We start from the raw sequence: 26,395 nt of genomic DNA, 5'->3' as shown, positions 1-26,395 counted from the left end.
GCTCAGACATGGGCTGTAATCAATGTTGGACCAAATCAGTCTCCAATAAATGTTAAAATCCATTTTTGGGCTTTTAGTCACTTTGGTTCAGATGTGAAGTGAGATGGAAAATCAGGCTACAAACAAATGAGGTCATGTGACTGTAGAAGTACAGTAAGTGATTGAGTTAAACCAACAGAAAAGTCAGTTGGTGTTTGAAGCTTTTTCTTCCAAACACAGACTTCTGACTGTGCAGCCAGACGCAGATTCAGCTCCATTTATAGAACCGAGCAGGACCGGGACCAAAATAACTGCCTGCTGCCTCAGTCTGAAAACATCTGAAAACTCTGGACCAGTGGAAGCTGATGTTCTCGGCCCTGAAAACAAAAGGATTAAAGGTTGATCGAACCAGGAGGCTGGTTAATCATTACAATCATTTTTATTTTAAACACAAATACAACTCCAAGTAAGTTGGGATGGGGACAATTTAAAGATGGTTACGAGGTAGAAGAAAAACCTTTTTAAAGGAGTTTATGTCAGCAGGTGACTGTAATCATGATCTGGTCCTAAAGCAGCCTCCATGACAGGCAGTTTGTCCACAAATGTGTTTAAAACAATGTTCCTCAGAGAAAGACTGGAAGGGATCTGCATATTTCTGCCTCTACAGAGCAGAATATCATTAAAGCATTCAGGGAACCTGGAGGAGTTTCAGTGTAAAGGACGAGCTTCACTGTGCAGGAAAGAAGCCTGATGTTAACCTCGTCCACTTCTCTGGGCTCGGAGGCGTCTGGGATGGACCGTCACACGGTGGAAACGTGTGCTGTGGTCAGACCCATCAGTATTCCACATCTTTGTTGGAAGAAATGGAGCAAAGAGCAAAAGCAGCATCCAGCCTGCTGTCAGCAGCCAGTCCCTGCAGCCAGGCTCTGTGATGGTATGGGGTTGGATCAGGGGGCAAAGCTCATTTCCACTTCTGTGACGGCAGCATTAATGCAGAAAAGAGATTTTACAGCAACATATGCTGCCTTCAAGGCCACATCTTTTCCTGGGACGTCCCAGCATTGTTCAAGCAGACCATGGAAAACCACATTCTGCCACAGTCCAAAGGCCTGGCTGAGGAAGAAGAGGTACGGGTGCTGGACTGGCTGCCTGCAGTCCTGACCTGTCCCCAGCAGAGAAACAACCACCCCCCCCCCCCCCCGCACTGCTGCACACCTTAAGACCTGTTTAAGGAAGAATGGGACAAAATAACAGCTGGAACTCTGCATCACCTGGTTTCCTCAGAGTCAGAACGGCTTTAAGTGTTGGCAGAAGGAAACAAAGTGGGAAAAGATTCACTGACTGAGGTGTAGAAATGATGTTTGTTCACAGATTAAATGAAGCTGAACAGGAAGTAAAAGTCTAAGATTTATTTATTCATTTTATTTGTATTTTCTATGCTGTTCCATTATTTTCTGATTTGTAATTTATCAATCAGCTTCTCCATTAAGTTTAAATTAAAATAAACCACCATAATGAAGGTTTTATTTAACAATATGAACATTAATGAATTTACAGATGGTTTGTTTCATGTTTTTATATCCAGTCATTTCCCAATAAAACCACTAAAAACTTCACCTATGTGAGATTTTTTTTTTTTCTGGAAAAAACTGAATATTTTAGAGTAAATTATTTCAGTTTCAGACAGAACAAATAGTTCGATAAGATGTAATTTCACCTGAGTTTGAGTTCATTTCAAAATAACAGCTGGAACTCTGCATCACCTGGTTTCCTCAGAGTCAGAACGGCTTTAAGTGTTGGCAGAAGGAAACAAAGTGGGAAAAGATTCACTGACTTTATGGGATGTTGCAGGTCTGAGGTGTAGAAATGGAGAAAAGTCAAAGTAAATGTAAGAAACTGTGAATTCTTCTTTATTTTTCTCATTTGTAGCAGTAAAAATATCAGTTATATAACCCTCAAAAATAATAATGTAAGTGTTAAGTGAATTAAAAATGAAGTGTTAACAGAAGGAAACGTTATTTAAAATCTCCCAGCTGAGATTTTTGATGTCACCAACAGAAAAACAACCTTGAGAAGAAACATTTGTGCCTTTTAAGACCCCCCCTCCTCCTCCACAGTGACCCCACGCTGGGGGGAATATCCATGACAGCAAACAAGGCTTCCAGTCGCTGTGTTTGTCTGTCTGCTCACACAGAGACAGACGAGGAGGTCATGCCTCATACCCTGTCAGCCATTTGCTAAACAGATAAGACAAAAGAAGGAATGCCTGATTCCTCTCAGTCAGCCTGGAGTCTGGAGCACATATTTACACAAAGTAGAGCAGCTATTGTTCTGCGTTTCAGCCCTGATCCTCTCATGCTGCCGCCCCGGCTTCATTTAGTCCCTGAAAGTGGTTTCAGAGACGTGAAACTTCATCTCAGCTGAAAGAAAAGACATGATTTTAAAGTTTTAAACCTTATTGAACATTTAATTCCTCATAAAATGTTAAATCCAATCATGTTGTTACAGTTTGAGATGGTTCAGAAGTGCTCATAAAGACAGTGAGACTTTACTGAAGCTGAAAGGAAAGACTTTTCTCATGATTTTAAAGTTTTAAACCTTATTTTTAGATCCAATCATCTTGTTACAGTTTGAGATGGTTCAGAAGTGCTCATAAAGACAGTGAGACTTTACTGAAGCTGAAAGGAAAGACTTTTCTCATGATTTTAAAGTTTTAAACCTTATTTTTAAATCCAATCATCTTGTTACAGTTTGAGATGGTTCAGAAGCGCTCATAAAGACATGCAGAAAGTGAGACTTTACTGAAGCTGAGGGGGAAAAATGTTCTTGGGTCTCTTGTTATTTCAGCTCTGAAGACTCTCTGAAACAGAGAGCCTGAGAAGCTGTTCAGACTTACCATGATCATGTGTCCTCTGTGATTTAATCCCCCCCCACATACACCCTGAGGGGTGACATGTGACCAGCTGCCCGCTCTACATACAATTAAAAATACTCAGTCAGTCAGCTGAGCAGCAACCAGGACATCAGCAGGTCCACTGATGCCTCTGTAACACATTCAGGAACCTCGACGGCGTCATTATTCACACCTCAGGGTGCTTCAGATCCTCCTGAGTTGCATTTCATGCCCAGATGTGTACCAGATGTGAGGTAAACATAGTATGAGTCAGCACACCTCACACAAACCGAAGCTTTTAAACTGTGGAGTCACAGAAAATCTGCATCCTGTGTGCCTCCCCCCCCGCCTGCTCTGACGCTTCATATTCAGTTCTGCTGCATTAAAACAGCTTCTGAGGAGCAGGAATTGGCTTCTAGTTCTACAGTGAGGAACCTTGGAGTTATTTTTGACCAGAATTTATCATTTGACGCACATATAAAGCAGGTTTCTGCCTTCTTTCACCTTCATAATCCTGCTCCATGCATCTGTTCCTTCAGGACTGAACTACTGTAATTCCTTATTATTGTTCTGTCCCACAGATTCTCTGAAAAGCCTCCAGCTGATCCAAAACCCTGCAGCCAGAGTTCTGATGAGATCCAACAGCAGAGATCATGTTTCTCCAGTTTTAGCTTCTCTTCATTGGCTCCCTGTTAAATTCAGAATAGAATCTAAGATTCTTCTCCTCACATATAAAGCTCTTAATGACCGAGCTCCATCACATCTTAAAGATCTCACAGTTGGATATTTCCCCAACAGAGCACTTTGCTCTCAGGCTGCAGGTTTCCTTGTGGTTCCCAGAGTTTCTAAAAGCAGAATGGGAGGCAGAGCCTTCAGTTATCAGGCCCCTAAAAGCAGAATGGGAGGCAGAGCCTTCAGTTATCAGGCCCCTAAAAGCAGAATGGGAGGCAGAGCCTTCAGTTATCAGGCCCCTAAAAGCAGAATGGGAGGCAGAGCCTTCAGTTATCAGGCCCCTAAAAGCAGAATGGGAGGCAGAGCCTTCAGTTATCAGGCCCCTAAAAGCAGAATGGGGGGCAGAGCCTTCAGTTATCAGGCCCCTAAAAGCAGAATGGGAGGCAGAGCCTTCAGTTATCAGGCCCCTAAAAGCAGAATGGGAGGCAGAGCCTTCAGTTATCAGGCCCCTAAAAGCAGAATGGGAGGCAGAGCCTTCAGTTATCAGGCCCCTAAAAGCAGAATGGGAGGCAGAGCCTTCAGTTATCAGGCCCCTAAAAGCAGAATGGGAGGCAGAGCCTTCAGTTATCAGGCCCCTAAAAGCAGAATGGGAGGCAGAGCCTTCAGTTATCAGGCCCCTAAAAGCAGAATGGGAGGCAGAGCCTTCAGTTATCAGGCCCCTAAAAGCAGAATGGGAGGCAGAGCCTTCAGTTATCAGGCCCCTAAAAGCAGAATGGGAGGCAGAGCCTTCAGTTATCAGGCCCCTAAAAGCAGAATGGGAGGCAGAGCCTTCAGTTATCAGGCCCCTAAAAGCAGAATGGGAGGCAGAGCCTTCAGTTATCAGGCCCCTAAAAGCAGAATGGGAGGCAGAGCCTTCAGTTATCAGGCCCCTCTCTGTGGAACCAGCTGCCAGTTTGGCTTCAGGAAGCAGACACCCTCTCTACCTTTAAGATTAGGCTGAAACTTTCCTTTCTGATAAAGCTTATAGTTAGGGATGGCTCAGGTGAGCCTGAAACATCCCATAGTTCTGCTGCTATAGGCCCAGCCTGCTGGGGGAGCTCATCTGTCACACCTTTCCTCACTTTGCTCTCTTTTTCCCCCTGATTAATTTGATTTTTTCACGTAAAACAGTGAGAAAACATCCTGGTGGAAACTTCTCTGCTTTCATGGAGCCCCATGAACCGGGGTGGTCCCTGAATGTGTCCTCAATCTGTCCTGAGTGCGTTCACACTTTTAATTTGATCATTTCCCATCATCACCAGGAGTTTTAGACGTCACAGAATCTTTTTCCGAGTCTCTAAAATCCTAAAATCATCAACATTTATGGACTTCCTTCTTTTATTCTGATGAATAATGACTCTTCACAAAAGGTACCCAGAGAATCGCTTGTTTAAAGTTTTATTCCTCGTGGTTAGAACGGGTCAGAATGAGTTCTACGGCAGGACGACAATCTTCTTCTCCAGCTTCTGCTGTGGAAAGATGAACCTCCTCATCACATCGTCCAGCTCCTCCAGAGCCAGCTGAGCATGGAGCACCGCCACCTGATCTGGGTCTGAGCGAACCACCCACTTCAGGGCTCGGTACAGGTCCAACAGAACGTCACGGAGAACCTGCAGGAGACACGGGTGACGCTGTTAAATACAGGGTGATGCATGCATGGTGTGGACAGAGGGTTTAAATATCCCCTCCTGAGTAAATAGGATGTTTTAATACAAGGAAAGTTAGTTTACTACAGGAAAACGGTAAAAAAAGAAACATTTTCTTTGATAATTAGCTTTTTTCTGACTTTATCTTTGTGTAATAGCTGTAAATCTAAGCTGTTTGACTGGTTTTTGCTTCATTTCTGTAAAGAACTAACTTTTTATCTAAAGAAAAAGAGAGTTTGATAAGCAGTGGGTAGATAAAGAAAGGAAAGGCTGAGAAGAAACACGCAATTTGCATCAAATAAAGTCATTTCTCATGTAGAAAAAACCTTTTTCAGGACATATCACAAACCACCTGGTCCTTAACAGGTGTTAAAACTCAGGAAATCCAACATGAGATGGACAACATCACACTGTGTTATTATTTATGGAACAAAAACTGAGAGAAAACACTAAAGCAGTGAGTTAAAAACTAAGTGAACCCTCACTGCTTCCACAGGAACTAAGAGGGTAAGAAGCAGCCAGCTGCTGCTGATCAATGCTCTGATTAACTGATCCTCAGTCAGTGTGAGCAGCTCTATAAAAGCAGAAGTTCTGTCAGTTTAACATGATGCCAAGGAGGAAAGACACCAGCAATGATCTCAGAGAAGCAGCTGCTGCTGCCCATCAATCTGGGAAGGGTTATAAGGCCGTTTCCAGACTCTACAGGCCTCAGTTAGCATGCTAAAGGTTAAAGGTCACCCCAAGGTGAAAAAGCCCAGAGCTACATCTCAGACTCTACAGGCCTCAGTTAGCATGTTAAAGGTTAAAGGTCACCCCAAGGGGAAAAAGCCAAGAGCTACATCTCAGACTCTACAGGCCTCAGTTAGCATGCTAAAGGTTAAAGTTCATGACAGCACAGTTAGAAAAAGACTGAACAACAGTTCTTCTTGCACCCACAGCCTCTTTTACTGCACATGCAGCTTCCTTTTTAAAACTATCACACACAGTAAGAACCATATGAAGGGTGCGTTTATTGGCCAAAGAGGAGTGGAAGGTCTGAGGGATCAAACTCCTGACATGCGACTGGTGGACAACCACCCAACAACACGAGAACAGAGGCTGCTTCTATCATCTGATGTTTCTGTAAGAGAAGAAGAAGCAGAAGCTCTCAGTCTACCAGCTAAATAACTTTGTTTCTGCATCTTGGGGTTGTTGCTATGAGCAGCTCAGTCTGCAATGGGACAGCGTGGGACCTGAAGGCCGCTCCACCACAACCAAGCAGCCCTCTCGCCCCTCTTTGACCCAACCTCTGAGCTCCGGTCTGCCTGGGTCCACCCCTTCCTCTGTTCCCACGCCTCTGTGTGTCATTAGCCCCTCTCCAGCTGTTCCAGTAATGACAGGACCTGGGACCAGCAGCTGGAGTCGTGGCAGGGTCTCAGGACCCACATCACACCTGAGTCAGCTGCTCTCAGACCCATGCAGCTGGCAACAGATCCAGAGAATTGTCATATTTGAGGACATTTTTCGTCACAAATCGTCATCATTTGAAGTTTCTAGAAGCCAAGTCAGTTTATAATCTCCTCCAGTTTGAAAAGAAAAAATCTGGGACCTTCGGGTGAAAATAAGTGATGAAGATGATCTGATTTTCAGTTAAAGATGAAACTTTTCTACACCAGAGCCTTTCATTTCCAGGACCTGAAGCTTTCAGAACTTCCTGTTGTAGATTATTGAGGATATCTGGACTGGACGAGCTGCATTATTATTATCTGATTATTCCTGATTTCCATTCATTCGTTTTATATTTATTATCATTCATGTGAATCAACTGTTCGACCTTTGACACTTAGAGGGTGTTTAAGTGAGTAATGGGGGGCCGTAGGAGGATTTTCCCATAAATAAGAACAGCTTTTTGGCGATTTTAACGTTAAAGGTTTTAAATGATTCAATATTATTTGAGTTTTTACAGTGTTTAAACCTCGTTTTTCTCTGAGCATAAACAGGAGGGACATGTTTTACTATGAGAAAAGCTGTGCTATGTGATGGGGGAGGCTTCCTCCTATCTTTTGGTTCGAGTGAGATCGTTTTCTGACTGTCTGAACTTCATGTAAAGTGCAGACAGCAGGCCTTTAACTTTGTTGTTTTACTTCAGGCTCTCATTTAATGAATACACAGTGGGAAAAAAAGCAGAAATGTCACATTTTTGTTAACTGAGCTTCAAAACTCAGCTAAACATTTAACAGTTGATCCTTTTTTGTCCTTTAACTATTCAAGAAAAAGTCGTATTTGCTCCAGGCAGGTTGAGTTGTTTCCTCTCTCATTGAAAAACCACCTGAATATCCCTCATTAACCAGCGTATTGTAACTGTAACTGATGGTCAGCTGCTCTTTTTGTCCCCTTTAAGCTCTTTAACTTTGTTGTTTTACTTCAGGCTCTCATTTAATGAATACACAGTGGAAAAAAGACTATTTCCTAACACAGCTCAGGTTTTAGGGTGTTATTTAAAAAAAAAAAGCTGCCTCGGAACATAGAACAGACACATGTCAGCATGTTAGAGCGAATAATCTGAGCTGTGAGCTGCTCTTGGTTGTGTTGGTGCAGTTGTTGGTCCTTGAAAAGACAGAAATGGCAGTTTTTATGTACTTTTAGCATTTTATCCTCTTCATTATGAAACCGTCTGTTGCCAGATTAGCATTGTGTCGGTGTGTAGCATCATCTTTGGGCTAGCTGTCATGTCACAGTCACATCTTAATAAAGATGCACCAGGAACAGAGCCGACTGCAGCTGCTCCTGCCGAGGTTGAAAACTAGCTGAAGAACTGGAGAAGAAAACTAAACTCGGTTTGTATGAAGCTGCTGCTCGCATACAGAGGTCATAACTGGAAATCTGAGGGTCAACTCCGAGGGTCTGTCTGCCAAAGAAAGCTGTGATGAGCAGAGAAGCTGGGGCTGAGTTTCATGAAGAGCAGAGGGAGGAATGAGGAGAAGCTGCTGCGTCTCTCAACGCCACGTTCAGGGTGAAGTCTTTGATCCCGGGGATGACCACAGGTGAGCTGGGACTGGATTACAGGACCCGACCAGGTCTCCAACAACAGCTGCTGACTCTAACAAACACACCTTCAGCCAAACGTTTCATCCACCTGAGTAATCCTGAGCCGCAGCGACCTCCACGAGCGCCAAAAACACATCAACACGCACACCTGAGAGACCACCTGCGATGAGCCCAGGTGGAAAATTACAAGCCGGTCAGAAACAGCCATTAAGCAGCGGTGGGGCTTTGGAAGTCTGACAAACAGGACAAACAGAGACGGACTCGGCTTCACCTGCAGGTCAGAAGGTTCAAACTCAACAAGGTCATGAAAATGTCTTCACAAAGACTCGCTCAGAGTTCAGAAGCTGCTTCACTGACTTTATTTCAGCGTTTCTATTAGTTTCTTAAACTATTGTAAAGCTTTGTTTTGAACATTATGGAACTAGATCACTGTTAACACGTTTTAAATGTTAAATAAACATCCCATAGTTCTGCTGCTATAGGCCCAGCCTGCTGGGGGCCCTCATCTGTCCCACCTTTCCTCACTTTGCTCTCTTTTTCCCCTGTTTAATTTCTCAAATGATTTTATGTCCCTGTGACATTATTGTGGTTATTAACTTGTGTTTCCCTGTTCCAGCAGGTATCCTTTGAATGGTGTTATGGTGTTTTTCCCCCCTCTTTTCCCTCTTTTCTGTCTTCTCAAACCCCAGCTGGTCGAGGCGGATGGACACCCTTCCTGGTTCTGGTTCTGTCAGAGGTTTCTTCCTGGTTCTGCCAGAGGTTTCTTCCTGGTTCTGGTTCTGCCAGAGGTTTCTTCCTGGGTCTGGTTCTGCCAGAGGTTTCTTCCTGGTTCTGGTTCTGCCAGAGGTTTCTTCCTGGTTCTGGTTCTGCCAGAGGTTTCTTCCTGGTTCTGGTTCTGGTTCTGCCAGAGGTTTCTTCCTGGTTCTGGTTCTGGTTCTGCCAGAGGTTTCTTCCTGGTTCTGCCAGAGGTTTCTTCCTGGTTCTGGTTCTGGTTCTGCCAGAGGTTTCTTCCTGGTTCTGGTTCTGCCAGAGGTTTCTTCCTGAGTCTGGTTCTGCCAGAGGTTTCTTCCTGGTTCTGGTTCTGCCAGAGGTTTCTTCCTGGTTCTGGTTCTTCCAGAGGTTTCTTCCTGGTTCTGGTTCTGCCAGAGGTTTCTTCCTGGTTCTGGTTCTGCCAGAGGTTTCTTCCTGAGTCTGGTTCTGCCAGAGGTTTCTTCCTGGTTCTGGTTCTGCCAGAGGTTTCTTCCTGGTTCTGGTTCTTCCAGAGGTTTCTTCCTGGTTCTGGTTCTGCCATAGGTTTCTTCCTGGTTCTGGTTCTGCCAGAGGTTTCTTCCTGTTAAAGGGAGTCGTTCCTTTCCACAGTCCCTCAGGCTCAGGACGGGAGATTGGACTGAAGACAAGTTTCGGTCCAATCTGTTGGTTTCCTTAGCTAGGATATTGTTTTTGAATTGGCTCTATATGAATTAATTGGATTATTTTGAAATTAATTAATTGGATTATGATTACAATGAATTGAATTCCAATTGGCTTGAATTGGACTTTATTACTTAAGTGCCTTGAGATGACTGTAATTGTTGTAATCTGGCGCTTTATAAATAAAACTGAAATTGAAATTGAAATGTCCAAAGATCCCAGGTTCAGCATGTTGAGGAGACGGAGGCTTCTGTGTTTTCACTGTAAAAGGATCCGGTAGAAATAACATTCACACTCAACTTTAAAAGCCAGGTTGTGTCCAAATATTTACCCCCAAAGTGAAGCGTTTGGAGGTAAAACGAACCTTCAACTGATATTCTCATCCACCGCAGTACAAACTCCACGCTGCTTTCTTCTGAGGCGTTAAATGCTGTTAAAAAACACTTTAAACACACTTCCAGTAGCAGTCCGACTCTAAAATAACATTCAAAGAAAGTAATGGAACAGCAGAATATGAATACAGTCAGGCGAACCGAGCACAACAGTAGGAAGGAAATGTAGATTAACCTTCCAGCCTGAGAAAATCAAGTGGGATAATCGTCAGTTTAAAAGGAAACAAGCTGAACATGATAAGAAATTAGTCGACTAACTGACAAAGGAAACCGTAACATCCAAAAAGATCTCCATTAGAATGAATCTAATAACCTTTAAGGCCACTGAGGTTAAATCCAGCCCCTTGGAGGAGCTGCAGATGCCCTGAAAGGACAGGAATTGATCTGCTTTTGAGTCACACGTTCTCATCAGCGAACTGGTCCATCGTGGGCGTAATTGCTCACATGCTTGTCTCTACCAAACCCCGCCTGTTTCCCATCTTTCACCACATATTGACAAGCATCTTTGTCACTGTTCAGAGGCAAAGATGACTCCACGAGCCCATCCGGCTCCAGTGTGGCCCAAAGTCCGGTCGGGTACATACTGCAGCTTAGGAAGGCCGAACAGTACCTGTGTGGTTTTATCGCTGAGGCCTCGGAGCAGCAGAGCGATGACGTGGACGGCAGCTCTCCTCACCTCGGCCTCCCTCTCGGTCTTTATCAGAGCCGTCAGACAGGAGCTGATCTGCACAAACAAAACACATTTACAGTCATTTAGTAGAGCGGCAAAAACACGAAGAGCGAGAATGTCAATGAGGCTGAAAACGCAGAATCACACCCTGAAAATAGGGATACAAACAAGGCAAGGCAAGTTTATTTGAGTAGAACAATTCAACGACAAGGTGATTCAAAGAGACACTAAAACAGAAGAAATAAAAAATAAAGAGCATGATTTAAAATTTAAGCAAAAGAACGAAATAGGAACAATAGATAAAATCAGAAAAAATTATATATATCAAGGTTAAATCAGGAGTTAAAATATGATTCCGTTTTGAAACTCAAGCTTATTCAAAAGCAGCTGAAAATAGATGACGTACGTTAAAAAAAAATCACTTAAAAACAAGGTTTATTTATAACAATCGGAGAACTCGATGGCTTCCCCACTTTCCTCACGTCAAACTGACATATTTCAGGATGTTTTTGTTGCACAGATTCTTTCATTAGGTGGAGAAAAGTATGACCAAGACGTCAGTTTTTGGTAGTTTAGTCAGGATGGTGGTACAAAATGCAATGTACTATTATTAGAGCAACATTTGGGGTACTTTACTGAAAATCTATCTCTTAAACAAGAAATAAATAACATTTTACTGCTCTGAACAGCTGTGACCATTTAAATACAGATGAATACATTTATAAAGTGTCCTTGAATGCACCATGAAACCTGCTTTTAAAGGTGATCCGTTAGTTTAACGATGTTTCTTCATGCTTCCTGCTGTGTTACATGGAAAATGACTGAGTTTACGTGGTCAGACGGCTGCTGCTCTGCAGAGGTGAGAAAGGGAAGGAGTCAGGGTCTGTCAACACGTCGCTGCGTTTAACACGAGCTGCTTTATTGAAAATTTGCTAAGTTTCCAACGATGAGGACAAACAGGTGGAAACCCACACTGGCACAGCTCTACTGGGGAAGCAGGTTAACTCGTGGCATCAGACTATGTTGAATTCAACTGTTTTATCTGACTTTATAACTCGTTTGAGGAAAAAAAATATTCAAAATATTATTTGAGGTCCTCAAACAGAGCCCTGTGGCACACCTCTTTATGTAAATGGTGAATGGACTGAACTTCTATCGTATTTTTCTGGTCTACTTGACCACTTAACTTGATTATCCTCCTGTGCATGTATACTGGGACAAGGATGCTGGTCGAGTGAGACAACACTGCCACCACCAGGTCACAATATGCATTACACACAATGACCGATATCAGGTTAATAATGTCTTTAAGTCAGACAAAAGAATCTTTTTTAAATTGTTTTTTAAGATGTTTTGACCTCAGAACCTTTTATAAAAGGCGGTCGAATAGAAATAGAAAAATACTTTATTCATCCCCCAGTGGGGGGAATTTAAATCTGTCAAGTAGCTGAAAAAATTATATTATAAATATTTAAAATGATTGTATATTAGACAACAATACTACTACTACTAATAATAATAATAATGATAATAATCAATGACTAAATAAAAAGCCTTATGCCTGTGGGGACAAAGGACCTCCTGAACCTCTCTGCAGCTGCTCCTCTGACCTGCCAGCATGCTGTGGAGAGGATTTATTATTTATTTATGGTTATTATTCTCCAAAACAATACAATTTCCTCCTCATCCGTTGCTCCACCATGAATGTTGCTCCATCTGAATGGTTCAGAGGTTTTTTTGTCGATGCAACACTGTGTGATTGTGGAAAGCAACAAAATCAGATTTTCTTTAGATACCCAAAGGCGTCCCCCAGGGCTCCATTTTAGGACCCATTTTGTTTTCTAATTCTGGTGAAGTGTGGAGTTATTTTCATACAATAACAAAAGTTATAAAGGGCTTTTTAATTGGACTTTTTAGAGGATTAAAACAGCAATTCTTCTAACTCTAATGTTTACTTCTCAGACGAACGCTACAAGACAGATTTTTACCATGTTTGACATTGTGAAACCAGAATATTAAACCAAGGAAAAGGGCTCCAGAAAAGCCAGGAAGTGATTAACTTAGTGTAGTGGGCCTAAGGGTTGTATAATGCAACCCAGGTGGCCACCTCTTTGGCACCTCCCTTAGCTCCTCCCCAGGTTCGGTGGGGTGACCATATAAAGGCTCAAAATGGCTCCATTCAGCCTGTTGCTGAGCTGGTGCAGTTACCTGATCAAGGTGGTGAGTAGGGTCCCCATCCTGTCTGTGTGTGTAATTAAAATCTGGCTTCTTACTAACATGTGTAGTTTTGTCTTTTAGGTTTAGTTGCTGCTGTGCTGTTTTGTTAGTTTGTTTTGTGCAGTTCTGTGATACAGTTTTTGGTTTGTTTCCCTTTGTTCTGTTTTGTGTATTCTTTGTTTATCCAGTTTGGTTGGTTTAAGTGTTTTTGTCCCATTTACATTTGTAATATTGTTTTATGGATTAAGTTGCCGGTTTTGTTAACCCTCTTTGTTTGTTCCTTTGAGCTTCAGTGCGGCCTGATTGTCATCAGGTGGGAGGCTGGGCCCCGTGGTGAGGGCCTCACTTCCTGTTTTGCATGCAGGTAGACACTGGGGCACTTCTAGTGTGGTTGTAGAGGTTTCTTTTTGTCGTGCTGCATCCCAGGTTAAAAGGGAGGGACACACTCACCCAGTAGTATGCCTCCCACCGAGGCTCCAGCCCACTGACTTTAGTTTTCTGTTGTTTGGGTTTTAGCATTGTTGTAGTCTGCCTTTTAGCCTCCCTTTTTTGTTAATAAAAATCATTTTACAAAAGGTATCTTGTGTTTAACCCTTTTCTCTTTCTGCAGGAGCAGTTTTGCTTTATTCATCAGCATTTTCAATAAATAAATTAGTTTTATTTACGTTCCTGTCTCTGCCTCCTGTGTCCTTATAAGTATTTGTACTCCAGTTGTTATATCTTGGGGTGCAAGTCCCCAGGTGGCGTTGTTGGCCCATACAATTCCTTATTTTACCCCGCTCCTTGCCACATTAGAAACAGAGACTAACCATCTAAGGTATGGATCTGGGGGTCAATATGGTCGACGAATTCCCCGTGACATCCAGTCTGTTCTTCAGCTGCAGGCCCACACTGCTGAGGTCATTACTGGAGCTGAAACGGATCGATTGGTCCAACATGGGCTCCACGAACACACTCCCAGCCTGTCAAAGTGTGCACGTCCGTGAATAAGCATCCTGTTCCTGCAGCTGACAGTGCTGCTTATTCACAGCAGCCAACACAAACACGCACACGGCAGCATCTTCAGTCGAGCCGCAGACCGCCGCCGCGGCCCGGAAAGAGGCTGTGGGCGGCGAGTCTGTGGCTGCAGGCGCTTCACGGTCAGGGTTTGTGTTTGTGCCGCTCACACAGGGTTTTCTACTGCTTCATTTGATGGAAAAGGAAAAGTTTGTTCCATTATAGATGACCGATGTCACTGTCTGGTTTGGTTTAACTCTATGCAAATGAAAGAATCTTTCTGATTCCAAGCTGATTTTGTGATTATTTTTGGTTTCTGTGGTTGTTTTTGCTCAGGTTTCTCATGAATTCCACTTTTCTTTCTCATTCTGTATCTTGTGCGTTTTACTTAGAGTTGTTATAATCTTTAATTCTGTTTTTAGGACGACTCTAACAGGGGTCCAGGGACAGCGGATGTAAAACAGCTGTGTTGTTAATGTGCATTGTTCCTGTCAAATAAATGAATAAAAAAACTTCAATAAAATCACATGTAATTTGAAGAAATATCTGCTTTAAACAGGTTAAATCAAATAAAAGTGTTTTTCCTTCATAAAAACACAACTATTCACTTACTTTGGATGAAGCTGGAAGCGAAACCGCTTTTTTTAAAACTTTAAATTATTGAACAGACGGAGATCACAAGTTTTTAAATTCTTAATTAATCCAAAGTGATTTTGTCTTTTTTTTTTTATACAAACTGTTATTGATTAAAGTTTTATTCCCTTCATAAAACACTGTCTCCGTCTAACATATTCTAAGGAGTGACACATTCTTCAGTTCTTTCTGGCTCACTGTGAGTAAAGTGAACTTCTGAGGAGAATCCAGGTGGATCTTTCATTCTTTGGCCCAGGAGAGCTTTCATTCTCACCTCTAGAGCCAGCGGTCCCAGGCCGTAGTCCAGTCTCTGACAGAGCTCCCCCAGGTTGGACAAACTGCTGGCTCGGACACTCTGGTCCGGGTCTTTGGTTCCCTGGAGGAAGACGCTCAGCAGAGGACGGCCCAGGTGGGGCGCCAGTTCACCTGGAGGAGGAAGATCAGGCAGGCGGGTCACTGCAGAGGCTGTTTACACTGTGTTAGTCATCAGAAGGTGTCTCTGGTTCACCAGCAGACGGTAAACTGTGGAAACTGTGTTGCACGAGGACACGTTTAACGATATGTGGCTATAAACAACTCCGCCAGGCTCAGTCGAACAGCTGGAAGGAGATCATTTAAAGAAACCGAAGGATTTTAAGGAAAGTTTCAATCTAACAGGCAGAAATGAATCTAAACGGACCAGTTTAGATTCAAGTCGTGTTATTTTCACACAGGTTATGTACAGGTTGTACTAAAACCATAAAGTTTTCAGAGTTTTCGTACTAAAACATGTGAACAACTCCTGGATAAACAACCAGGGGATTTTACTTTAGTTTGCTGCAAAATGAGTTACTGAAAGACTTCATATTTCATCTGGCCAACAGTCAAAAAATCCTCAAATATTTACTTTACTACTGCGAAAAACAGCGGAAATGTCACATTTTTTTGGTAACTGAGCTTCAAAACTCAGCTAAAAACATTTAACAGATAACAGTTGATCCTTTTTTGTCCTTTAACTATTCAAGAAAAAGTCGTATTTGCACCAGGCAGGTTGAGTTGTTTCCTCTCTCATTGAAAAACCACCTGAATATCCCTCATTAACCAGCGTATTGTAACTGTAACTGATGGTCAGCTGCTCTTTTTGTCCCCTTTAAGCTCTCTGTTTTGGATTAACAGTCTTTAACTTTGTTGTTTTACTTCAGGCTCTCATTTAATGAATACACAGTGGGAAAAAAGGAGTTTAAAAGACTATTTCCTAACACAGCTCAGGTTTTAGGCTGTTATTTAAAAAAAAAAAAGCTGCCTCAGAACATAGAACAGACACATGTCGGCATGTTAGAGCGAATAATCTGAGCTGTGGGCTGCTCTTGGTTGTGTTGGTGCAGTTGTTGGTCCTTGAAAAGACAGAAATGACAGTTTTTATGTACTTTTAGCATTTTATCCTCTTCATTATGAAACCGTCTGTTGCCAAATTAGCATTGTGTCGGTGTGTAGCATCATCTTTGGGCTAGCTGTCATGTCACATCTTAATAAAGATGCACCAGGAACAGAGCCGACTGCAGCTGCTCCTGCCGAGCAGCAGCGAGGGCATCGTGGTAATAAGACCCACCCAACCTACAGCTGGTTACATCTGTCTGAGACACACACAGCACCCTGATTTAGAGCTGGTCGGCTCATCCTCCCCTTCGTTTGTGTCTCAGCTCCAACAGACCAAATGAAAGGGAGTCAGTGTGTAGCTGTGAGTCAGCAGCAGCGGCAGAACTGAACACACAGCTGGAAAACATAGATGCTCCAGTGGATGCACGGATCCGGCCACATGTCCCCTTCTGTATGATGTTCCTTTCTGTCTCTGAGAGCATCATCTGGTAAAAAACTATCTGTGCATTCCACAGGAGCTCACAGGACCTGAGAGTGCAACCAGCCAGCACCTGGGAGCAAACCAGGAACCAAAACAGAGCCCCACATTCATTTACTGAGCATTCACCCAGCCAGGCGAGTCTGTTAAGAAAACCTTCTTATTTACAAATCCCAGCCTGGCAAAAGACGAATCTTGGCCAGTTGGGGGGGTTCTAGTCAAACACAGCAGCCCTCTGAGTGTCTGTGCAGCAAACTGAAGCTCCCACCAATCTTTCAGCAGGGATATAAACCCTCCGATTGTCCCAGAGAAGTGGCACGATAGCAGTCTGGCACATTAAACCAGAGCAGAAGACAAAACAGGAGTGTTTATCAGGGACAGGTTGTGATCCACAGCGTCAGGGATCTGAAACAGGCCTGCACTGTGGCCTATGATAGCTGTCCACCTCGAGAGAAATGTATGAAACTACACAGCACTGCGTGCAGCCGGAGGACTGCAGCAGCCACAGTCTGATTGGCTGGTTCCTGCAGAAGCATGATGTCACGTCTTTGGAACACAGGAGACGCCGAACAGGGAATTAAAGACATCCTCTTCAGGTGGATAATGTGGGCTTAAACGTGCATTTAACCTGCTCAGGGTGCCTGTGCTGCGTTTAAAGTCGTGCTACCATCAGCGTTTATAAGAGAAGTGACATGAAGAAGCTCACCCAACGCCCTGCTCGCCCGCATCAAGACCTCCCCCACTTTCAGTCGGGTCTCCAGGGAGCGCTCCTTATTGGACGAAGGGAGGGAGGGTCCGCTTTGGAAGTCCTTCAGAAGCTTCTCCAGGATCCGGTCCGGATAGGAATCAGCCAGCGCAGCCAGACCTTGAATGGCGGACAGGTAGACAAACGGGTCTTCATGCTCCAGGTTTTCTAAGAAGAGCTGCAGAGGACACACCATCATCAGCGTGATTTAGCACAGAACCTAGAGCTGAGAACCACTCAGATAAAGTCTCTGATCGGCTGCTCATTGGACAGAAACTGAAAAAGAACGTTATTGTCCTCCACTTTTTACCCCTTTTACTGTTTATTAGGAATAAAAACAGCCCTGCGTTTGTCAGTTGTGGCGCTTGATTAAACAATCTGCAGATCTAAGATCTAAGATCACTCTGAACGATTTATTCTGGAAAACAGGAGATTCTGGAGTCCAGAGTTTTATTCTACAGGAGGACGTAAAATCAGTTTAAATGTGGGAAGTGACACGTTTTACTAGTTCAAGACAATCTGCTTTCTAAAAAGAAACATCTGGAGGAACATGTTGCAACTAATCGGGTTAACGGCTATAAAAAAGAGCACCTTAGAGAGGCAGAGTCTGTTTTGGTAACAGTTCCACCAATCCTTTGGACAGGAAGCTGGAGCATTTAGCATAAGACTGGCATCATATCATATATAACAAAGACATGTTTCCTCCCTAACTGGAACCAGCAGAAAGCTTTCATTGACCTCTGATCGGTGACTTTAAATGCATCTAAAGTCTTTTTATTTTCTTATTTTCATCATCCAACATTAGCTGCCATTTCCCTTTTATCTTAGCTGTCTCTGCTGAAGTTTGGGAAAATAAAATCACCAGCAGAACCAAAGAGGATTAAAGCTGCATCCGTCCGGAGACATTCAAAGAGAATAATTCCAGTTAAAGATTACAGGTCAGATGAGAGGTTTCAGATCAGGTGACTGAACGTATGAAAGCTGCAGAATCCCAACAATCAATAGTGGGGGTTTCTGCTGTATCAGCAGGGGCTTTTGATTAAAGAGAATTGTAAATGAGGCGGTGCTCTATCTTGACCATACCACCTTAACAAGCCCCGAGGGACCCACCGGAGTCCTCCCTGAGGAGGAGGTTCATTCATTAATCATGTCCCAGGAGGCTCGGATAAAGCCACATCCTGCTGATGCTCACATTCAGAGGAGCGGTACTCTCCCTCAGATCCTTTATCTTTCAGACCGAAGCACTTGTTTCTCCTCAGATCAGCTCCATCCTCTCTCTGAGGAGCCTGGGCATCATGACTGATGACCACTGCTCCTCCTCTGACCAATTTGTGCTTTGTGACTCAGTCTGACCCCAGCTCCTGCTCCAGAACCCAGCCGAGCGTCTGCTGGTCCATTAACCGAAGAGGTCACATGACCCTCCTCTCCTCACTGACCTCCACCGGCTGCCTGAATCAGAATCTGAATGCAGACCTCTGGGCCTGCAGCAGCTGTTTAAGCTCAGTCCTTCTGGACCTCTGAGTTCCTCTCAGGAACCTCGTCTGGTTCTGCAGCAGCTGTTTAAACTCAGTCCTTCTGGACCTCTGAGTTCCTCTCAGGAACCTCGCCTGGTTCTGCAGCAGCTGTTTAAACTCAGTCCTTCTGGACCTCTGAGTTCCTCTCAGGAACCTCGCCTGGTTCTGCAGCCCGAGTCCAGCCTGTTCTCACCGGTGGTTCCATGATGGTGGAAGCAGCTACCAGATGCTGTCAGATGCACTGAAGACATCTCCTCTCCCGACACACACCGGCTGTGTTCTTCTGGACCGGTTCTACTCAGATTCTGTCCTAATCACTGTCTCAAACTGCTGCCAATTCTTTTAGGTTTGAGTTGTTATAAATGCTGAAAAATTCTACTTTTAACTGACCAATCAGGAAACTTTCTCCTCCTCCAAACTGAGAGCTCTCTGCCTAACATCACCCTTTAATGCCCACTCTGGGGTTTGTTCCTGGCTTTTAAGTTAAATGATGGAAATCCAGATCCATAAAGGAAAGTTTTATCTCTAATTCTTGTGTAATTTCAGTCATTTGTGTTGAGGAACATTAGATGTTGTTGCTAAGCAGCTAAATGAGCAGTGAGCTGAATACATCCCACCTCTCTCCAGCCTACTGTGGCCATGGATGAGACAAAAGAAATGTAACAAAGCCACATACCGGGAGGACTTTCTCTTGGGCCTGAACGGCCTCTGGATCTTTGTGCTGCACCTTCTGGGTCAAAATCCTGAGGGCGAACGCTCTGGTTGGCACGTCCGGGTCACAGGCCTCCAGCAGCCAATCAGAGAAGGGCTTCTTGGGTTTGTCAGGGTCAGAGGATGCTTCCAGTCTGCTGACAGATGCCTGCGAGTTGCCTGCCTCCCCCTTCGCTCCACTCTGCTTCTCTGATGTCGTTTCAGGGGTCCTGGAGGGCCGAGCCGCCGCCGCCGCAGAGAGGTTTTCAGGCATGAAGGCGCCACGAGTGGCAATGACGGCCCTGAGGTTGGACGCCAGCTCCTGAATGAGCACATCACGGTGCTGCTGAGACAGAGTCTCCAGAGGTGGAAGCAGCCTCGCCATCGACGAATAATCCTCCGCTCTGAGCTGGGAAAGAACAGGAGACGTTTTTATCTTCTTATTCTCATGTGAACGCCTCGTTTTTAAAGCTACCTTCAACAGCAAACTGACATCAGATCAGCTGCACATCCCCACAAACAGATCCACACATGCAAACATCCTATAAGGGGAACCGCCGAAGCAGGTCAACTCTATCAGTGTTTAAAATAAAAAGGCAAAGGCTGCTGGGAGCTCAGTGTCTAAGACAAGCAGCAGAAGAAGAATATTTGAGCTAAATAAGCTTTTAAAGCAGGTGGCTTCTTGCCTTCTACATTATGTGATAAGATTAGCCTAAATTAAACTATTAATGAGGACACAGTGATACTAGTAAACTGGCACTGAATATAAATATGACACATACATGCGCTGTTTCTGTTGGGATGCACAGATTGAGGAATAATAATGTGAAACATGATCACTTTACGGAGATCTACAGCTGATAATGATTGTTTTGTCATTTATTTTCACTTTAATACCAAGAAAACAAGGAAATATGCTTTAATAAAAGTATTTAATCACATATATTCATTCATTTGTGGGGAAAAATAAATGTTTCCAAAGACTTTTTAGCCTTTTAAACCAACTCAAAGACTTTTCAGCTCAAACCCAACTAACTTATTTCTTTTCTGAGCCCAACAAGCTTAATTATAAGCTTATATTTATTATAAATGTGGTCAGTTTTAAGGCGAAGTCAAAGCAACATCAGCAGAAAAACACTCCTCTTATCCTGCTAGATGAATATATCTGCATATTTCTCTTCTTCAGAGTGATTTTAAAGCTTTTCGTGCTGTCTGTCACATACAAACTACGCCCCCTGGTGTTCTATGTCAGGAAATGCATCATTTTTCATGGGGAATTTAATCCAGTCTCCAGGTGACCATTCGAGGTCAGAAAGATGTGGGAAAAAAACAGTTTTAAGGCTTTTTCTTGAAGAAACTAAAATAAATATCCAAAGCCTCTGTTATCATGCAATTCCAGCACATGTGGGGCAGATTTATTAAGTCTGAGTGGTGGATGTGTGCAGTTTCCAGTCGTAGGTACCTGAGGAGCAGACAGCATTGTGGCCACCAGGCCCATCCCCATGCTGAGAGTCTGGCTCTCTATTGGGTTCCCAACATTTGGCCCGGAGGCCTGATCCAGGCCCACACAGGCCCTCTGGAGCAGGGACACCATGAAGTCCACCACCTGTAAGAGTTAAAAGTTAAACATCAGAGAGGAAATGCTGGAATCCAGAGGAGTTCATGGTGGACTCAATGACTGCAAGGTGCCCAGGTCCTGTGGCTGCAGAACCAGCCCAGATCATCAGCCCTCCACCACCGTGCTTGACAGCTGGTATGAGGTGTTTGTGCTGATATGCTGTGTTTGGTTTCCTCCAAACGTGCTGCTGTGCATTAGGACCAAACATCTCCACTTTGCTCTGGTCTGTCCAAAGGACATTGTTCCAGAAGTCTTGAGCTTTGTTCAGATGCAGCTTTGCAAACCCAAGCTGTGCTGCCATGTTCTTTTTAGAGAGAAGAGGCTTTCTCCTGCAGCCCTTCCAAACAAGCCATCCTTGTTCAGGCTTTTTCATGACCTTTAACCTTTAACATGCTAACTGAGGCCTGTAGAGTCTGAGATGTAGCTCTGGGCTTCTTCACCTTGGGGTGACCTTTAACCTTTAGCATGCTAACTGAGGCCTGTAGAGTCTGAGATGTAGCTCTGGGCTTCTTCACCTTGGGGTGAACTTGCTGGGACGTCCACTCCTGGGAAGATTGACAGCTGTCCTGAATGTTTTCCACTTGTGAATAATCTTTCTCTCTGTAGAACGATGGACTCCAGATAGTCTGGAAATGGCCTTATAACCCTTCCCAGACTGATGGGCAGCAGCAGCTGCTTCTCTGAGATCATTGCTGGTGTCTTTCCTCCTTGGCATCGTGTTAAACTGACAGAACTTCTGCTTTTATAGAGCTGCTCACACTGACTGAGGATCAATAATCAGAGCATTGATCAGCAGCTCCTGGCTGCTTCTTACCCTCTTAGTTCCTGTGGAAGCAGTGAGGGTTCACTTAGTTTTTAACTCACTGCTTCTGTTTTTGTTCTATAAATAAGGACACAGTGTGATGTGTTGATCTGAGGTTGGATTCAGTAATTTTTAACATGTAAAACTTTAGAACTGGAAGAGATGTGTACTTTATTTTTCCCATAATCGTCCCTCTTAAAACTAGTTCATATAAACATTTAGTGACCACACAGACTGAAGATAAGACACGATCCAGTGAAGTAAGGCCTAGTTATCAGACTTTAAAAGAACAGAGACGAAGCACAGATGCTATTTCTGGTGTGGCTTCATGACTCAATGCAGCCTGCTTCCATTATCAGAACTCCCAGTGGACCGCCGGCTGATCTAGAAACATGTTGTACCAGGAGAGATGTGGCGGCGGGAGGCCGGGCCGCCGTCTCATTGATGAAGCATGCAGCAAATCTAGGACAAAGTGTTTTTTACCAGCAGGTCAGACATGGGAAAATCCTATTAACCAAACTGATCCACAGTTCAGTTCTTCTACAAACTGCTTCTGCAGACTACTGTCAGAATGTCAGCCAGCTGCATGTTAACTGGATCCGTCACCAGTTAACGGACGAGCCTCGTCAAAACTCACTGGGGGAGGTTTTTGGTTAGGTCGTGTCTCTCTGTGGTGCAGCGGATCTCTTCTTAGATAACTTCAGCTCATTTCTCATCTTTTTGCATCTCCCTGTAGTTCATTTGATGCCACTTTGTTCGTCTTTTGTGTCTCTGTGAGTCTCTGTAACTGTCTGTGCTTTCAGTGCTGTGTTGGTACATCCCTGCATTAAAGGTACTACCTCCAGTCGGGGTAAGACCCCCCCCCACACTACCCGCCCACCAATGTAAGTCCCTTTAGATCACATATGTCAAACTCCGGTCCTCGAGGGCTGCTGTCCTGCAGGTTTTAGACGTTTCCCTGCAGGTTTTAGATGTTTCCCTGCTTCCACACACCTGATTCAGATTAAATGGATCTCTATGAAAGATTGTTAAGTTCTGCAGCAGTCTGCTAATGAGGCATTGATCTGAATCAGGTGCGTTGAAGCAGTGAAACATCTAAAACCTGCAGGACAGCGGCCCTCCAGGACCGGAGTTTGACATCCCTGATTTAGATAAAAGCGTCTGCCAAATGAACATAAACACACCCGACAGCATCATTCAACTAATCCAGCAGCTTTCCTTCTGACGACAGGAAGCTCTCAGCTGAGCGTAGAAACAAACTTTCTTTCCGTTACGTAGTGAGGGTCAGCGAGGCCTTTTTCATGTTTCTGTTCTGTAACGTAAGGAATGAAACGGTTAAATCGGTGTTGGAACTTGGCTGTGCAGCTTAACCGGGGCTCACACCAAAAGCATCGTGAGCGGCCAGCTGTCGTTCATTTTCAATGTAAGCTGGCGTCGATGAGCTTCATGAGCTTCAAGAGTTGAGAAAGGCTCAACTTTATGCAAATGAGCAGTGACGCGACGCGACGACAGCCAATTAGGGCCGATCTGGATTCCGAAGGCGGAAAAAAGGTGGAAAAAAGGCGAAAAAAAACACAAAGAAGGCTGCCAAGAGTAGGATCCACGGTGAAAGAGGGAATCGATGTATGGATGGATTATTATATATATATACTAGTTGCTATACATATAAGCCCCGCCCCTTTGGCCGCTTCCGGCGGCAGAAGAAGTACAAGCGGCGGGTTGTGAGCTTCATGAGCTTCGAGAGTTGAGAAAGGCTCAACTTTATGCAAATGAGCTGTGACACGACGCAACGACAGCCAATTAGGGCCGATCTGGATTCCGAAGGCGGAAAAAAGGTGGAAAAAAGGCGGAAAAAAGGCGAAAAAAAAACACAAAGAAGGCTGCCAAGAGTACGATCCATGGTGAAAGAGGGAACCGATGTATGGATGGATTATTATATATCTGCTAGTTGCTATACATATAAGCCCCGCCCCTTTGGCCGCTTCCAGCGGCAGAAGAAGTACAAGCGGCGGGTTGTGAGCTTCATGAGCTTCAAGAGTTGAGAAAGGCTCAACTTTATGCAAATGAGCAGTGATGCGACGCGACGACAGCCAATTAGGGCCGATCTGGATTCCGAAGGCGGAAAAAAGGTGGAAAAAAGGTGGAAAAAAGGCGGAAAACAGCAGAGCTCAAACACAAAGAAACACAAAGAAGGCCCAGAGTACGATCCATGGTGAAAGAGGGAACCGATGTATGGATGGATTATTATATATATGCTAGTTGCTATACATACAAGCCCCGCCCCTTTGGCTGCTTCCGGCGGCAGAAGAAGTAGAAGCGGCGGCTGTGGTCGCTCACAACGCTTTGGTGTGAGCCCCCGGTTACCCACCTGTGAGGTCTTCCTCAGCAGCTGAGTGTGCTGCAGACACTCCACCATCGCAGCCAGCACCTGAAGCAAGGCCAGCCTCTGAGCTCGCCGCTCAGCTCCACCCAGCAGCCGCTGCTCCACCTCCAGCAGCGTCATGGCCGACACGTCCACCTCCTCCTCGTCCTGTGTCTCTCCATCAGCTGCAGCTGCCCAGTTGGTCAGTTCCTGCAAGGGGAGCAAACAGAGTATAACACACTAAAAGGTCCAGCAAAGCTGGAATGAATGCACCAACTCAGCAGAGTTCTGATTAGTGCGTTTTCTATTCATGTTCAGGCACCTGCATGATGTGAGTAAAGACTTAGAGGACAAAGCTCGACTTGTCCTGTTGGAACACATTAAAGATCCAATCACAAAGGCTTCAACATGTTATTGGGATAAAATTAACCTTTCAGGTCTTACGTTTGGTTTCTAAGGACCAGAAATGACACTTTTTCTTCTGATGAAGCTGACTCACCTGACCCTGAGTCATATCTATTCATGCTGCTCCCATGATGCACCGCTCTCTTTGTGTGACTCTCAGCTGTAGTTTTCTATCTTTCTGCAGGGGTTTGGCTCGTATAAGCTCAGACTGGAGGTTGTGGTGGCAGACGGCTTTAAAAATACGCTCATTTCCACGTCAGCTTGGTCGGATCTGTTCAGTGAGCCCCCGTCTTTACCTGCAGCAGCTCCAGGAAGAAGTCGCCGGGCAGGTCAGAGTCCCCGAGCTCAGCCAGCAGCTGCATCAGACACTCCAGCCTCCACTGCTCCCCTGACAGCTTTTCGTACATCTCATCGTCCTCGTCACTGGGAGAGAAGCGCAGAGAGGTCAGTGAAACTGATGCTCAAAGGACTTCTCAGAGGACGTGTCGGCCTTGAGCGCCATCACCTGCCGATCCCCCTGCAGCGGAGCGCGGCGCCTCCATCACTGCCTGCAGTGAAGCAGAAGCCTGCCGCCACGTCCTTCCTCTGTCCCTGCAGGCCTGAAAGCTGCCTCAGTGCAGATAGAGCTGCAGGCGCCTCAGCGTGGCTCAGGTACCACAGCAACACCTCCTGACAGGGGGCGCTGTGGAGAACACCAACAACACGAGGATACAGAGCTGCAGTTACTTAACTTTGTTTTCAAGCCATGATGAAGACGCTGTGAGAGAGTCTGCAGCACCATTAAGCAAAGTGCATCAATGCAAACAACTACTTCTTGTATTTGCCAAATTTGGCCCGCAGTGTAATTATATTTGGCCCGCGAGGCATTTTCAAATTAATATTAGAGCTGGCCCGCCAGTATTATACGGCGGCAGCGCTGTAACCCCGCATTCACCGCTTATACTACAAATCCCATAATGCTTTGCGGTTGTTTTGGCGCGTCAATTAGAACAGAGGCAGACACGCCCCCTCCTCTGTGTCAGTAGCATCTATGCTAGCGGTCTTTTTGTGCCCCCCGCCTCTCCCCCAGACCTCAAACCACAGCTGTCACTGTTACCTACCAAAAAATGTCCAAAAGAAAGGCAGAAAATAGAACTTTTCTGGACAGGTGGGAGACAGAATATCTGTTTATGTAAAAGACAGACCTGTTTGTCTTGTTTGTGGAGCCAACGTGTCAGTAACTAAGGAGTAACTAAGGAGTAACTAAGGAGTAACTAAGGAGTAACTAAGGAACAATATTAGACGACACTATGAAACGAAACACCAGGACAAATATAAGGACCTGGACACAGCTCAAAGGAGCCAGAAAGTAAAGGAGATGAAAAGAGGTTTATGTTATTTTATTTTCACATTTATTAGCCTTAGGCAATAAATTTTCATTTAAATTTAATTTAATATGCCATTGATATGTTTTATTATTATTATTATTAGCAACTCAATTTCGCACCCCTGGACTTTAAAGTTATATAAGCCTTGCTTGTTCAGTATTCGTTGTTAAATCAAAACTTGTTGGGTTCCATATTAAAAGGTTAATTTGTTCAACCTCGGCCCCCTGTGTATTTGAGTTTGACCCCCCTGCTCTAACCCCTGAATAATGTTCAGGAACCAAAAGAGAACCAGAGGGGGGACGATTTAAGGCTTTATGTTCGGTTTGGGTTCAGTTTGTTAAGCTGGGAGCGTCACATATGCAGAACAGTTTCATTTTGTCTGTGGCTGCAGTTTCTCTCTTACAGACAGAACTGCACAAAAACATTTTTGGGTCATCATTTTGACCTCAAATCAACAAAAATACACCTTTTCAGTGTGTAGGTA

The 26,395-nt window shown here is 44.4% G+C and overlaps 1 protein-coding gene across 1 annotated transcript in view; it reads right to left on the bottom strand.

The window, feature by feature from the left end:
* Positions 1 to 4,984: 4,984 nt before the first annotated feature.
* tango6 (transport and golgi organization 6 homolog (Drosophila)) overlaps positions 4,985 to 26,395 on the bottom strand; it is a 29,497-nt gene continuing 8,086 nt past the window's right edge. The window contains exons 9-17 of the mRNA XM_072386733.1: positions 25,050 to 25,226; positions 24,841 to 24,967; positions 24,146 to 24,349; positions 20,820 to 20,963; positions 19,344 to 19,766; positions 17,115 to 17,331; positions 14,849 to 15,000; positions 10,669 to 10,782; positions 4,985 to 5,193 (exon numbers count right to left, since the gene is read on the bottom strand). Coding sequence (XP_072242834.1) covers positions 5,017 to 5,193; positions 10,669 to 10,782; positions 14,849 to 15,000; positions 17,115 to 17,331; positions 19,344 to 19,766; positions 20,820 to 20,963; positions 24,146 to 24,349; positions 24,841 to 24,967; positions 25,050 to 25,226 — 1,735 coding nt within the window. The 3' untranslated portion in view covers positions 4,985 to 5,016. The remainder of the gene's footprint in view (positions 5,194 to 10,668; positions 10,783 to 14,848; positions 15,001 to 17,114; positions 17,332 to 19,343; positions 19,767 to 20,819; positions 20,964 to 24,145; positions 24,350 to 24,840; positions 24,968 to 25,049; positions 25,227 to 26,395) is intronic.

Source organism: Leuresthes tenuis, unplaced genomic scaffold (assembly GCF_036924035.1).
Source record: "Leuresthes tenuis unplaced genomic scaffold, fLeuTen1.0.hap1 SCAF_5, whole genome shotgun sequence".
NCBI classification, from domain to species: domain Eukaryota; kingdom Metazoa; phylum Chordata; class Actinopteri; order Atheriniformes; family Atherinopsidae; genus Leuresthes; species Leuresthes tenuis.
The sequence above is the reverse complement of the archived record's forward strand: the minus strand, read 5'-3'. Positions and strand labels throughout refer to the sequence as shown.